A 12,334-nucleotide genomic window follows, 5' to 3' on the forward strand; every position below is an offset into this window, starting at 1 on the left:
AATAAAGACACAACCATCTGGCATTTTCTTGCCTAATACCAGTTTTTAAAGAAAAATGGTCCCTGGTGAGAAAAAAGAGAGAATTCTTTCAGAGAACTCCTTACCACTCTGAATGTGCAGAGAGAGCAAAGACAGACTATTTTCCTCCAGCTCACAGAGAACAGGATGCACGCTATATAATTAGCAGTCAGCAGTCCTGATCCATTAGTACCTTCATGCTCAGCAGCTGCTGACAGAACCGTCCTTACCCAGTTAAATGCCAACTGCTTCTGATGCTCTTGGGCAGATATTCTTTCTGGAGGACAATATGGGATAGGGATCTGTGATGTTATATTACACAAGAGCATTTTAAAATTAGCCTGAAGTAGCTGGAATGATCTGTCAGGTTTCCATGTTTTTCCTACCAGCCATGTGACCGAGCACTGGCTCAGAGAACCATAAACTATTTTGGCTTTGAAACTGGAGAATATAAAAACCCATATATCAGAGGCTAAGGAAGCACAGTAGTTAAAATGTGTATAAAGCAAGTAAGTAAGATCTGTATAGAGCAATACAGCATGTTTGTAGCTTTTCGGATACAGCATATATTGTATGGGTTTAGAGTCAGAAAATTTAGGATTAAACCCCATCTCTGTCATTTATAAGCCATGTGATCTTGGGCAAGTCATTTAATATATAAGACCTTGTTTATTCATTTGTAAAATGAGATGGTAACATCTAACCCTACGGTGAATAACATACAGCAATCACCCAACACAGTACCTGCCCCATAAAAGGTAGTTATTGTTATTATTATGTTACCACCTCTCTTATTCTCATCCAACAGCAACATCTTCACTAAGATGATTAGATTAACTTAAAAAAAAAAATACTGGTGGTTAAAAAGATTTTTAAAAAAGTGTTGATACAATGAGATATTTCAGGCGTATTTAAGTATAAGTATGTGATATAATACACATTGGTGTACTCATCACTCAAGGTTAAAAAATTCAAGATAATTTATTTAAAATTTAAAAATCAGACTTGAGATTTTGAAAAATAAAAAAAGTTGTGGTGCTTTCTGCTGTTCAGCTAAGAGTAATTCACAATATATTCAATAGCCTTATTCTATGTTTTAAAAGTTCTGTCAATTACTAAAGCAGTCTTTCTTTGTTTATTTTTATTTTTGAGAGAGAGGGGAAGAGAGCGTGCATGAGCAGGGAGGGACAGAGAGATTGGGGGACAGAGGATCTGAAGTGGACTCCACACTGACAGCAGAGAGCCCAACGTGGGGCTCAAACTCACGAGCCATGAGATCATGACCTGAGCCAAAGTCAGATGCTTAACCAACTGAGCCACCCAAGTGCCCCAAGCAGTCTTTCTTAATACCTGTAAGCACAACCTTTTTTCTTGTCAAGCCAACCTTTTCCTTATTCTCTTTTACTGCTTACACTCCATAGTCAGCATTTTTTCCCCAAGTTATACTGCATATACCCATGCAGTCATTGAGTTGTTTTTTTTTATTAAATTTTTTTCTTTTAACGTTTATTTATTTTTGAGACAGAGAGAGACAGAGCATGAACAGGGGAGGGTCAGAGAGAGAGAGACACAGAATCTGAAACAGGCTCCAGGCTCTGAGCTGTCAGCACAGAGCCCGACGCGGGGCTCGAACTCACGGACCACGAGATCATGACCTGAGCCGAAGTCGGACGCTTAACCGACCAAGCCACCCAGGCGCCCCCATTGACTTATTTGTTAAGTCCTCTTCCTCTCATTTGAAATTACACTAAACTCTACATTGGTAGAATGAATACTGATTTTCTTCATATGCTGTTAGGTGGATGAGGACTGAATCCTACACTCCTCTTTCTTTCCCTCTCCCTTATCATCCTAGTATTCACTTTAAAATATTAGATTTTGGGGGCGCCTAGGTGGCTCAGTTCGTTGAGCACCTGACTCTTGATTTCAGCTCAGGTCATGATCTTGCAGTTCATGAAATCAAGCCCCACGTCCAACTCCATGCTGACAGCACAGAGCCTGCTTTCTCCCTCTGACCTTCTCCTGCTCGCCATGCGCATGCAAGCATGCACTCTCTCTCAAGATAAATAAATAAACTTTAAAAAATAAGTAGAATAAATAAAATATTAGACTTTGGAAGGAGAAAAATAGGAAACCAAATTTTAAAAGTAAAATCTGGGGCGCCTGGGTGGCTCAGTCGGTTAAGCGTCCGACCTCGGCTCGGTCATGATCTCGCGGCTTGTGAGTTCGAGCCCCGCGTTGGGCTCTGTGCTGGCAGCTCAGAGCCTAGAGCCTGCTTTGGATTCTGTGTCTCCCTCTGTCTGCCTCTTCCCCAGCTCACACTCTGTCTCTGTCTCTCTCTCTCCCCCAAAAACAAACATTAAAAAAAATAAAAATAAAAATAAAAATAAGAAAGTAAGTAAAATCCGGGGCACCTGGGTGGCTTAGTCAGTTAAAAGTCTGACTTCAGCTCAGGTCATGATTTTGTGGTCCACGGGTTCAAGCCCCGCGTTGGGCTCTGTGCTGACAGCTCAAAGCCTGGAGCCTGCTTCAGATTCTGTGTCTCCCTCTTGCCCTCTACCCTCCCCCACTCGTGCTCTGTCTCTCTCTCTCTCAAAAACAGACATTAAAAATAAATAAATAAATAAACAATAAGTAAAATCCAGTAGCTGACATTTGTGTTTTACCACATGCCAGATGCTGTTCTAAGCACTTCGCATGTGATTTTCTCAAATAACGGTCACAATAACCGTATGTGATTGCACATCGCTGTGATTCCTAATTTGGAGATGGGGAAACTAAGACACAGTCAAAAGGCAGATCTTGACCAGAGTCTGTGCGCTGAACCACCACACCACAGAAATTCACTATTCTATCAAACTTCTATCATTTTATTCACTGAAATGAGACAACTAAAAGGTTACATGTGTGACTTTCATTTGTAAGGTGATAACTTACCACTTACCTCACTAGTGAACATAGCACAGAAGTAATCGCTACAGGCGGCCAACACAATCCGATGGGCAGGGAAGTCTTTCTGCTCTACTCTCAGTGTCACATCACAGAGGGTATTGCTCTTCCGGAGGGAGTTCATTGAATTGAGGATGGATTTAGCATGAGTATTTGTCATTATGTCTTTGGGGGCCATAATGCCTCCCATCAAGCAATGTGGAGAAAGAACGAAAGGGGTCCTTGGATTCTGTAACAAGAGAAAAAGAAAATAAACCCAGAACATACTTGAAGGACTAGGACAACTAAAAATGTTCAATTATCAACACAAGTTAAGGAGCCTTCCTCAGATATTAAGTAGAGAGCATTCCTATTACTGGTCTTACCACCACAATCTAGCCACTAATAATCCCAAATAACAACGATTCTTCCTCTGAATTCCAGTATCGAGAGCCCCTACCACTCAACACTATAATCAATACTCAACTGTACTCGAAATATAAAGAAACCACACATATATCATATGTCTTCACAGTGCTGTTATCTCACATGATAAAATGAGAAGATAAAATCTCTTAAAGGTGCGATATCATTATTATTTAAAGAATAAGGAGATAAGTACTTAGAAGGTAGGATCTTGTTTTATATATTTTTCATATATTTATATATTTTTTTTCCTGTTTATATAGTTTTCCTATTCTGGCAGGTGTACAGAATGTTTAGAAATTACAAGCAAGAAAAGAAAAATTGTGTATTCACCTTACAGCAATAAAGGCCAGTCAGTGAAAACGAACTCTTTCTAAAGAAGTATGCAAAGAATTATTTATGACTTCCAAATATATCGGGATTTCTTCTTAAAATGACATTTCAAATGAGGACCAATACCTACCCTGAATAATGGAAACACTGCACGCTTATCTATGGATTTTCATGTGATTAAATTTTTTATTTTAAAATGTGTAGCATGCCAGCGGGGAAGGGACAGTGAGAGAGAAGAGAGAATCCCAAGCAGGCTCCATGTTGTCAGAGCAGAGCCCAATGCCAGGGCAGGACTCCAACTCAGGAACATTGAGATCCTGACCTAAGCCCAAATCAGGAGTTGGAAGCTTAACCAACTGAGCCACCCAAGTGCCTCTCATGTGATTAAGTTATTGAAGCTCTTCTATTGAAGGGTCTTCCTACGCTACATTATTAGCAACTGTCCAGTAGTAATTCTTCTATACTAAAACCAAGAGCCTAATTATTAGGATAGAAACCTATTAAAACTCCACTACTAATTTTACGGCCATAAGCAGTCACTTGCAAAGTTCACTCATATGCATCAAATAAACTAAGTACATTAAAAAATGTACTTTTTACTTTTTTGATTGTTAACAAGCTTTAGTGACACTCTTTGCTTCAAGGAAAATTTCTGGGGAATGAAATGGCAGGGTTATTAAGACAGTCTTACTGGAATCTATAACTTTCTGAAATGATCCAAGAAAAAAAAAATCAAGCTACAATCTTCAAGAGTCCACAACTCACGACCATAATTTTTGACTGGCACAAACAAGATCCTAAATTCTCATCTGCTCCTATGTACAGTTAGCATATTATTTTATAAGTACTCTAGAAAATCCCTCCAAAAACCCTACAAGATCCATTTTACAGAAAAGGAGGTGATTCATCAAAGCATACAAAGTTTTTCAAAAAGAGTTTCCTTAAGTCAACTTACTTCCAACTCTGGAGATGTAAGAAAAGTCTGAACAGATACCCACTTACTGTTAACCACAGGGCTCAGCCTAGGACTGGGCTTTACGGTGTCAGTGTCAAAACTGACAGTAACCCTAATGCACTGTACTCTTCCTCCTTGGGGATTCCTGCCTCATCAGGCAAAACCTCAGCCACATCACTCTCATCTTTTTGAGGTTACCTATTCGGGAACTTCCGTTAACATCTGAATAGAGGAGCTGCACCCTGGAAGACTCGGGGAGGGGGTGAGAGCGAAAAGGTGTCAAATTTTGGAAAGGCTAAATTTCAGGTAGGAGAAGAGAAGGAAGGGCAGTCCCCCCCCGCCCCGCTGACAACACGGGAACAGTGGCGGCAGCTCCAAGGGTAGGTCCTGGAAGGGCGCGGTCAGGGCGAAGTTGCGAGGGGGGCGCCCCAGCCCCGCAGACCTCCCTTCGCTCCCTTCGTCTCTCCGTTGCAACCCGGAGGGAGACGATGGTTGGGGGCAGGGCCGTAAGCTGGAATCGGGGGCTAGGAAAGGAAGGGCTGCCTGCCACCACCACCGTGCAACTCACCTCCGCTCGCGGGCCCACCCAGCGGCGCCGAGTCCGTTCCCAGCTCGAGGGGATCGGGTGGGGCGCGGGGCCAGCAGGCGGCTCAGGAGGAGCCCAAGCGCCGCCGCCGCCGCCGCCCCGACCCGGAGGCTCTGGAGCCGTCAAGGTGGTAGTCCCGGCTCTAGTCTCCGCGGCCGCGCGACGTGATGACGTAATGCAGCTCGAGGCCCGCCCCCTCCCTGCCCTGGGTCTGCGTCACGTGAGGCATCACGTGACCCGCAGGTACGCTGGGCGCGGTCTTCGGCCCGCTTAGAGGAAGGCGGAAAGAAAGGGTGGGGCTGGGTGGGGTCGGGCAGCGAGGGGCGGGGGTGTATAGCCCTCTTGCCCCGTGATTGGCTGAGGCCAGACTCTCCCTGAGTCTCCCCAGAAAGGGCATATTGACAGGTTTCCACATTTTTTTTTTTCTCAATTTTAAAAAATGTTTTTACTTATCTTTGAGAGACAGAGCATGAGGCATGAGTGGGGTAGGGGCAGAGAGAGAAGGAGACAGAGAATGGAAGCAGACTCCAGGCTCTGAGCTGTCAGCACAGAGCCCGACTTGGGCTCGAACCCACGTACCGCAAGATCGTGACCCGAGCCGAAGCCGGTCGTTCAACAGACTGAGCCACCCAGGCGCCCCCAGGATTCCACGTTTCTAAACCGAGGAGCTGGTTACAGGGAGTATGTTTTACCTGCCAGGTATTCAGGAACCCTCTTACATCGAGAAAACCCGCGGGGGCTTCACATTTCTTCACGTCTATTGCCCACAATGGCCTTTTCCAGCGGACCATCGCTGTGGGGAGAATCCTCTGAGCCCTGGGCTCCACACACCTCAACATTCTCTGCATCATAATGGGGCCTATCATCACCCTCGAGGCGGTTCTCCTCCGCTTCGTGCACTTCAGGACAATCAAATGGAAGGAACTTGTCCCTAGACGCTGGACGTTGTGAGGGAAATTGCAAAGGGTCGTATTAGAAATCCCAGGAGTCCTCATCTCCCCTGTTGCTGTTTTGCTGACTTTTCACCAGCTCCTGGGTGCTGAGTGTTCAGTTTAGGAATGTTGCTTCTAGCTGATTTTGGCACTTACCTTAGTGGTTCAGAGGGCAGTGAGGTCCCTTAATTCAACTTCTGTGAATGTCCAAAGTAATTATGTTTCATTATACAGTAGTTCCCTCTTATCCTTGGGGAATATGTTCCAAGGCCCCTGGTGGATGCCTGAAACCACGGATAATACTGAACGCTATATATATACTGTGTTTTTTCCTATAGTAGGTATGAAGTTTAATTGCTAAATTAAGCATAGTAAGAGAATAACAACAATAACTAATAATAAAACAGTCTATAACAATATATTACAATGAAAGTTGTGTGAATGTAGTCTCCAGAAATATTGTACGGTACCCACCCTTCTTGTGATGACGTGTGAAAATAAAATTTCTACGTGATGAGATGAAGTGACGTGAATGACATAGACACTGCGACATAGCGTTAGGCTGCCACCAAGCTGGCAATATGTGCACCCAATCATCTGCTTTCAGATAATGGTGACGACTGGTAACTGAAATTGTGGAGAAGGGAGAACTGTACTGTTTTCCTCCGTGGTGCCTTTGAGTCTTTACAGATAAAACGATAGCCTAGAGAGCAGCGATCTGATTTTACATAGTATTTCCATCTTTCGTATTATATCTCTTTGATCTAGAAGTATCCTTTAGATAGAGGATTGGTACAAGTTCTGTTGGGGGCATTTGGGAAAAGTGCACCAAAATGATGAATGAAGATAACTTTAACTAAGGGATTTTCATAAATTTATCCTTCCGATGTACTCATGCACATGCAAAGTGATATGTGTGCCAGGTTGTTTGTAAATTAGATCGAAAACAAACTTAATATCCATCAGTAGGGAAGTGGCTCAATAAAGTGTGGTCTATCCATACAATCCAATACCAAGAAGCCGTGAACAGTGGGTATAGGTTGATATTAATTGTGTAAAAGTTTGGGGAAATTTTAATATTCACATTTGCCTGTATATGTATAAAACGCATCTGGGAAGACACAAAATGTTGGTTTCTTTGGAGAGACGAACTGGTTGGTTGTGAGACAGCGTGGGAAAGAGATTTCCCCTCTATATCTTTTTGTGGCTTTTGAACTTGTCATCATGGGGGATTAAAAATATGTACAATTTGGAGCACGTGTGGGCTCAGTCAGTTGAGTGTCTAACTTTGGCTCAGGTCATGATCTCAGGGTTCGTGGGTTCAAGCCCCGCATCAGGCTACGCGCTGACCGTGCAGAGCCTGCCCGGGATTCTCTGTCTCTGTCTCTGTCTCAAAATAAATAAATAAGCTTGGGGTGCCTGGGTAGCTCACTTGGTTGGGCATCTGATTTGGCTCAGGTCATGATCTCACAGCCCATGGAATCGAGCGAGCCCTGCATCGGGCTCTGTACTGACCTCAGAGCCTGGAGCCTGCTTCTGATTCTGTATCTCCCTCTCTCTCTGCACCTCCCCCACTCTCACTCTGTCTCTCTCTCTCTCTCAAAATTAAATAAATTTGGTTTTAAAAATTAAAAATAATAAAGTTAAAAAAATATGTACAATTTATTTATTTATTTAAAAAATTTTTTTCACATTTATTTATTTTTGAGACAGAGAGAGACAGAGCATGAACAGGGGAGGGTCAGAGAGGGAGACACAGAATCTGAAACAGGCTCCAGGCTCTGAGCTGTCAGCACAGAGCCCGACGCGGGGCTTGAACTCACGAACTGTGAGATCGTGACCTGAGCCGAAGTCGGACGCTTAACCAACTGAGCTACCCAGGCGCCCCCAAAATATGTACAATTTAAATAAAAAGTAAAAATAGGGGTGCCTGACTGGCCCAGTCAGCAGAGTGTGAAACTCTTGATCTTGGGGTTGTTGAGTTTGAGTCCCACATTGGGTGTAGAGACTACTTAAAAATAAAGTCTTAAAAAAAAAAAGTAAAAATAATCCCATGTCTTCTGGATGCAAAATGGCACTTTAATGATACTGCCTAATTCCTCTCTGCTAAACTGAGTTTTTTCATAATGTGAGAGTTTTAGGTCTTTAAGTCATGGGGATACTCTCCTTCCTACACAGTATATTTCCAGTCATTTGGATATCTGACCCAATATCCTACAGCCCAAACTTATTCTGACTTTTTTTAGGCCCATTCTGGAAGGCGGGGGCTGGGTAAGGTAAGTCAGTCTGGTTTCATACATCATCCTGCGTTTATGGTTTTGATATTTATATTAAAGGGTTTCAGTAACAGAAAACAAGGAATTGACCTTGGAACTCTAGATCAAGCACACAGAGTATAGGGTGAATCGCTAAAACCAGCTAGGCAGAATACATTGCATTTTTGCCCCACTAGAGCATGGCAGACCAGAAAACGTACCTCTTAAATTACTCACTGAATGTAATCAAAGCAGGGCCCCGCTGCTGGTTTGGATTTCATCACTGAATCTGCACCCAGGCCCAGGTCATGTCTCCCAAGGGCTGATTACTGGGTATGGGAGACGTGCTAAGGTAGACCCTTTCTAGGGTAAAAGGGACTGTTTGTCAGTGGACTTTGGATCAAGGACTTCTCCCAAACAAAGGGCTTTGCTGAGCCTTTCTTAGATTGCAAGGCAGTTCTAGGACACTTCTTTCAACCTTCTCTCCCTCTTTTCTTCAAGGGGGCTCAGATCTGCATCACAGCCTAATGGTTCTCCCTACCTTCTATGACTCCGTTTATGTTTTCTTTTACGTATAAGCATTTCCCCTAATAAAATCTTTGCATACTTAATTTCATCTTGGTGAATGCTTCTGTAAGGACCAGACTAACAGAGCATTCAATGATTTCTTTAGATTTTATCTGTAGTAATTTAAGAGTTGGCTACTGCTCGGGGCACCTGGGTGGCTCAGTCGGTTAAGTGCCTGACTTCGGCTCAGGTCATGATCTCACAGTTTGTGAGTTTGAGCCCCGCATCGGGCTCTGTACTGACAGGTCAGAGCCTGGAGCCTGCTTTGGATTCTCTCTCTCTCTCTCTCTCTCTCTCTCTCAGAAATAAAGAAACAAAAAAATTTTAAGAGTTGGCTACTGCTCCCAAAGTTCCATGTTTAAATTGAAAATGGATGTTCTAAAGATAGAGATAAGTTAGCCTCACTCCTAATTTTTAATTTATTTATAGGGAAGGGGTAGAGCCCGATTCTTAGCTTTTATTCTTGGCCTTTCTTTAATCACAGTTTGACAGTGTTTTGCCATCATTTACTTGTTCTCCTCTAGTGCCTGCTATACGGCAGGTCCTGAACAAGTATTCAGGAAGTGAATGAACCATATGTATTCAGCTACAGAAAGAAGGTATTATTATTCACTTGCTACTAGTTAGCAGTTCTGATAAAGGCAAGGAAAGATACTGAAATCAGGATAAGTGATTTTTAAAATGATCTTGGGCTTTAGGGGTGCCTGGGTGGCTCAGTCGGTTAAGCGTCCACCTTCAGCTCAGGTCATGATCTCACACTCTGTGAGTTCAAGCCCTGCGTCAGGTTCTGTGCTAACAGCTCAGAGCCTGGAGCCTGCTTTGGATTCTGTGTCTCCTTCTCTCTCTGCCCCTCCCCTGCTCATGCTCTGTCTTTCTCTGTCTCAAAAATAAATAAAAACATTAAAATTTTTTTTTAAATGATCTTGTTCTAAAGCATGGGGTTTTAAGTCAGCATGATCTGCATTCAGATACTGACTCCAATCCCGCCCATCATCTTGGAAAAAAGTCTTGGTCTTTTGGGACCTTAAGTTTTTCATCTGTGGAATGGGATAATACTACCTACTTCACAGGGTTAAAGATAAAAAAAAAAAAAGATATAAAATAACATAGGAAAAGTACAAAGATGCTTAGTAAATGTTCTCAGATCCTCTTTCCCGGGTTCTACTACTGACAAATGAGCAAACATCAACACACTAGGGTTCACCACGTGCTCTGGGTCTCTGTATGTCCTCACGTACAAAACGGAGGCAGTTGGCTAGGAATTTACCCAAGGGATCGAGGAGTGCTGATGCATAGGGGCACTTGTACCCCAATGTTTTTGCAGCACTTTCAACAATAGCCAAATTATGGAAAGAGCCTAAATGTCCATTAGCTGATGAATGGATAAAGAAGTTGTGGTTTATATATACAGTGGAATACTACTTGGCAACGAGAAGGAATGAAATATGGCCTTTTGTAGCAACGTGGATGGAACTGGAGAGTGTGATGCTAAGTGAAATAAGTCATACAGAGAAAGACAGATACCATATGTTTTCACTCTTATGTGGATCCTGAGAAACTTAACGGAAGACCGTGGGGGAGGGGAAGGGGGAAAAAAAGTTAGAGAGGGAGGGAGGCAAACCATAAGAGACTCTTAAAAACTGAGAACATTCTGAGGGTTGATGGGGGGGTGGGAGGGAGGGGAGAGTGGGTGATGGGCATGAGGAGGGCACCTGTTGGGATGAGCACTGGGTGTTGTATGGAAACCAATTTTTGACAATAAATTTCATATTAAACACAACAAAACAAAACCCCAAACGGATGCAGTTGGAGCAGATGTGGCCTGTCACCTTCCCGTGCTACACTAGTGGTTGGAAACTCAGATGCCCACAGGAGCTGGGCCAGCGACTCCAATGAGAGACATCAGTGCACTGAGAGCACGAGCCCTCTATAAAGGACCTAGCTGCTCTTGTGCTGCAGTTGGTCGTTCCCCAACCTGTGGGCCAAACGAAGCATGTTTGTGGAGGTCTGGGCCTGCAGGTCACTCTGTGACTTGTGCTATCCAGCTCTTTAAGAACTTTTTAAATTTTCAATTGTTGCGTACCAAAGAGATAGATTTCCTAAACGTAGGCAAGAAAAATAATCATGGTGTGAGCAACACCCAGGAACCCACCACCTAATTGAAAAGAAAAGAATGTAAGCTTTCCTTTAGACATGTTCTGTGTGCCCCTCTGTTCTAATCCTGTTCTTAGCCCTTCAGAGGTAACCGTTTTCCTTTTCTTTTTTTTAAAGTTATTTATTTAGAGAGGGAGAAAAAGTGTGAGCGGGGGAGGGGCAGGGAGAGAGAGGGAGAGAGAGAATCCCATGCAGACTCCACACTCCGTGCAGAGTCTGATGTGGGGCTTGATCTCATGACCGTGAGATCATGACCTGAGCCAGTATCAAGAGCCAATATAGAAGACCCTTAACTGACTGAGCCACCCAGGCACCCCGAGATAACCATTCTTCTGAATTAACCTGTTTTTTAAAGTTTTTAGTGTCTATATCCCTAAACTATCTTTAGTGTTACAAATTAATAGCTTTAGATAAACACAATCATACCAAATATATTCTGTGAGTTGCTTCCCTCCCTCCTCTCATCTTTTTCTCCCCCCCCCCCCCAAATCTTATTTCAGAGTCAGCCATGTTGTGGCTTGTCACTGAAACCGTCACTGCTAAATAGTGGTTCATTACATGAGAAAACCACGATGTATTTTTCCACTCTACAGTTTTGGACATTTGGCTTGCTTGCAGTCTGTTGCTACCAGATACAGCTGCAGTCAATCTTTTCATCCAAGTTTCTCAAGGGCAGTATTTTTCAAAGTGCGAGTTGTGACCCATTCATTTAGTGGGTCAGAAGGAGCATTTTTAAAAAAAATCAAGTGATCTAGGATAGGCATCTCATGTTGTAAAGTGTTGTTTCATAAAACGTTTGAATGTCGTAGCATGTATATATGCTCTATGCACATCCACAGTCATCCTACCAAAACAGTTTCACCAGCAGCGTCTGGTCTGCTCCACATCTATACCAACACTTAACATTAGGATCTTTAATTTGTGCCAATCCAGTGGGACTTGGATGGTTTATCACTTGGGTTTTAATTTACATTTCCCTCATTACCACTTGAGCTTGAGAAACTTCCTGTGCGTTGGCCTAGTTGGATTATTTTTTAAAAGAACCATTTGTTCTCCCAGTTGTACAAACCTGACTGTTGAGGTGAACCCAACTTTGTAACTCAAGAAGATTCCCGTCTAACTGCCTACAGTTGGTGATTACTGGACCTTATGCTATCTAATGAATACAGCACATGTCAGA

At 43.1% G+C, this 12,334-nt stretch overlaps 1 protein-coding gene across 2 annotated transcripts in view; it reads right to left on the bottom strand.

The window, feature by feature from the left end:
• KLHL12 (kelch like family member 12) overlaps window positions 1–6,775 on the bottom strand; it is a 35,098-nt gene extending 28,323 nt beyond the window's left edge. Inside the window, exons 1-2 of one of the 2 annotated variants that reach the window (XM_049634374.1) lie at window positions 5,939–6,775; window positions 2,963–3,196 (exon numbers count right to left, since the gene is read on the bottom strand). In XM_049634374.1, coding sequence (XP_049490331.1) covers window positions 2,963–3,196; window positions 5,939–6,241 — 537 coding nt within the window. In that variant the 5' untranslated portion in view covers window positions 6,242–6,775. Of the gene's footprint in view, window positions 1–2,962; window positions 3,197–5,228; window positions 5,491–5,938 lie in introns of those variants that run through there. The other variant, XM_049634375.1, reaches the window with a different exon arrangement.
• Window positions 6,776–12,334: the final 5,559 nt, after the last annotated feature.

The sequence above is a fragment of the Panthera uncia genome, chromosome F1 (genome assembly GCF_023721935.1).
Source record: "Panthera uncia isolate 11264 chromosome F1, Puncia_PCG_1.0, whole genome shotgun sequence".
NCBI classification, from domain to species: domain Eukaryota; kingdom Metazoa; phylum Chordata; class Mammalia; order Carnivora; family Felidae; genus Panthera; species Panthera uncia.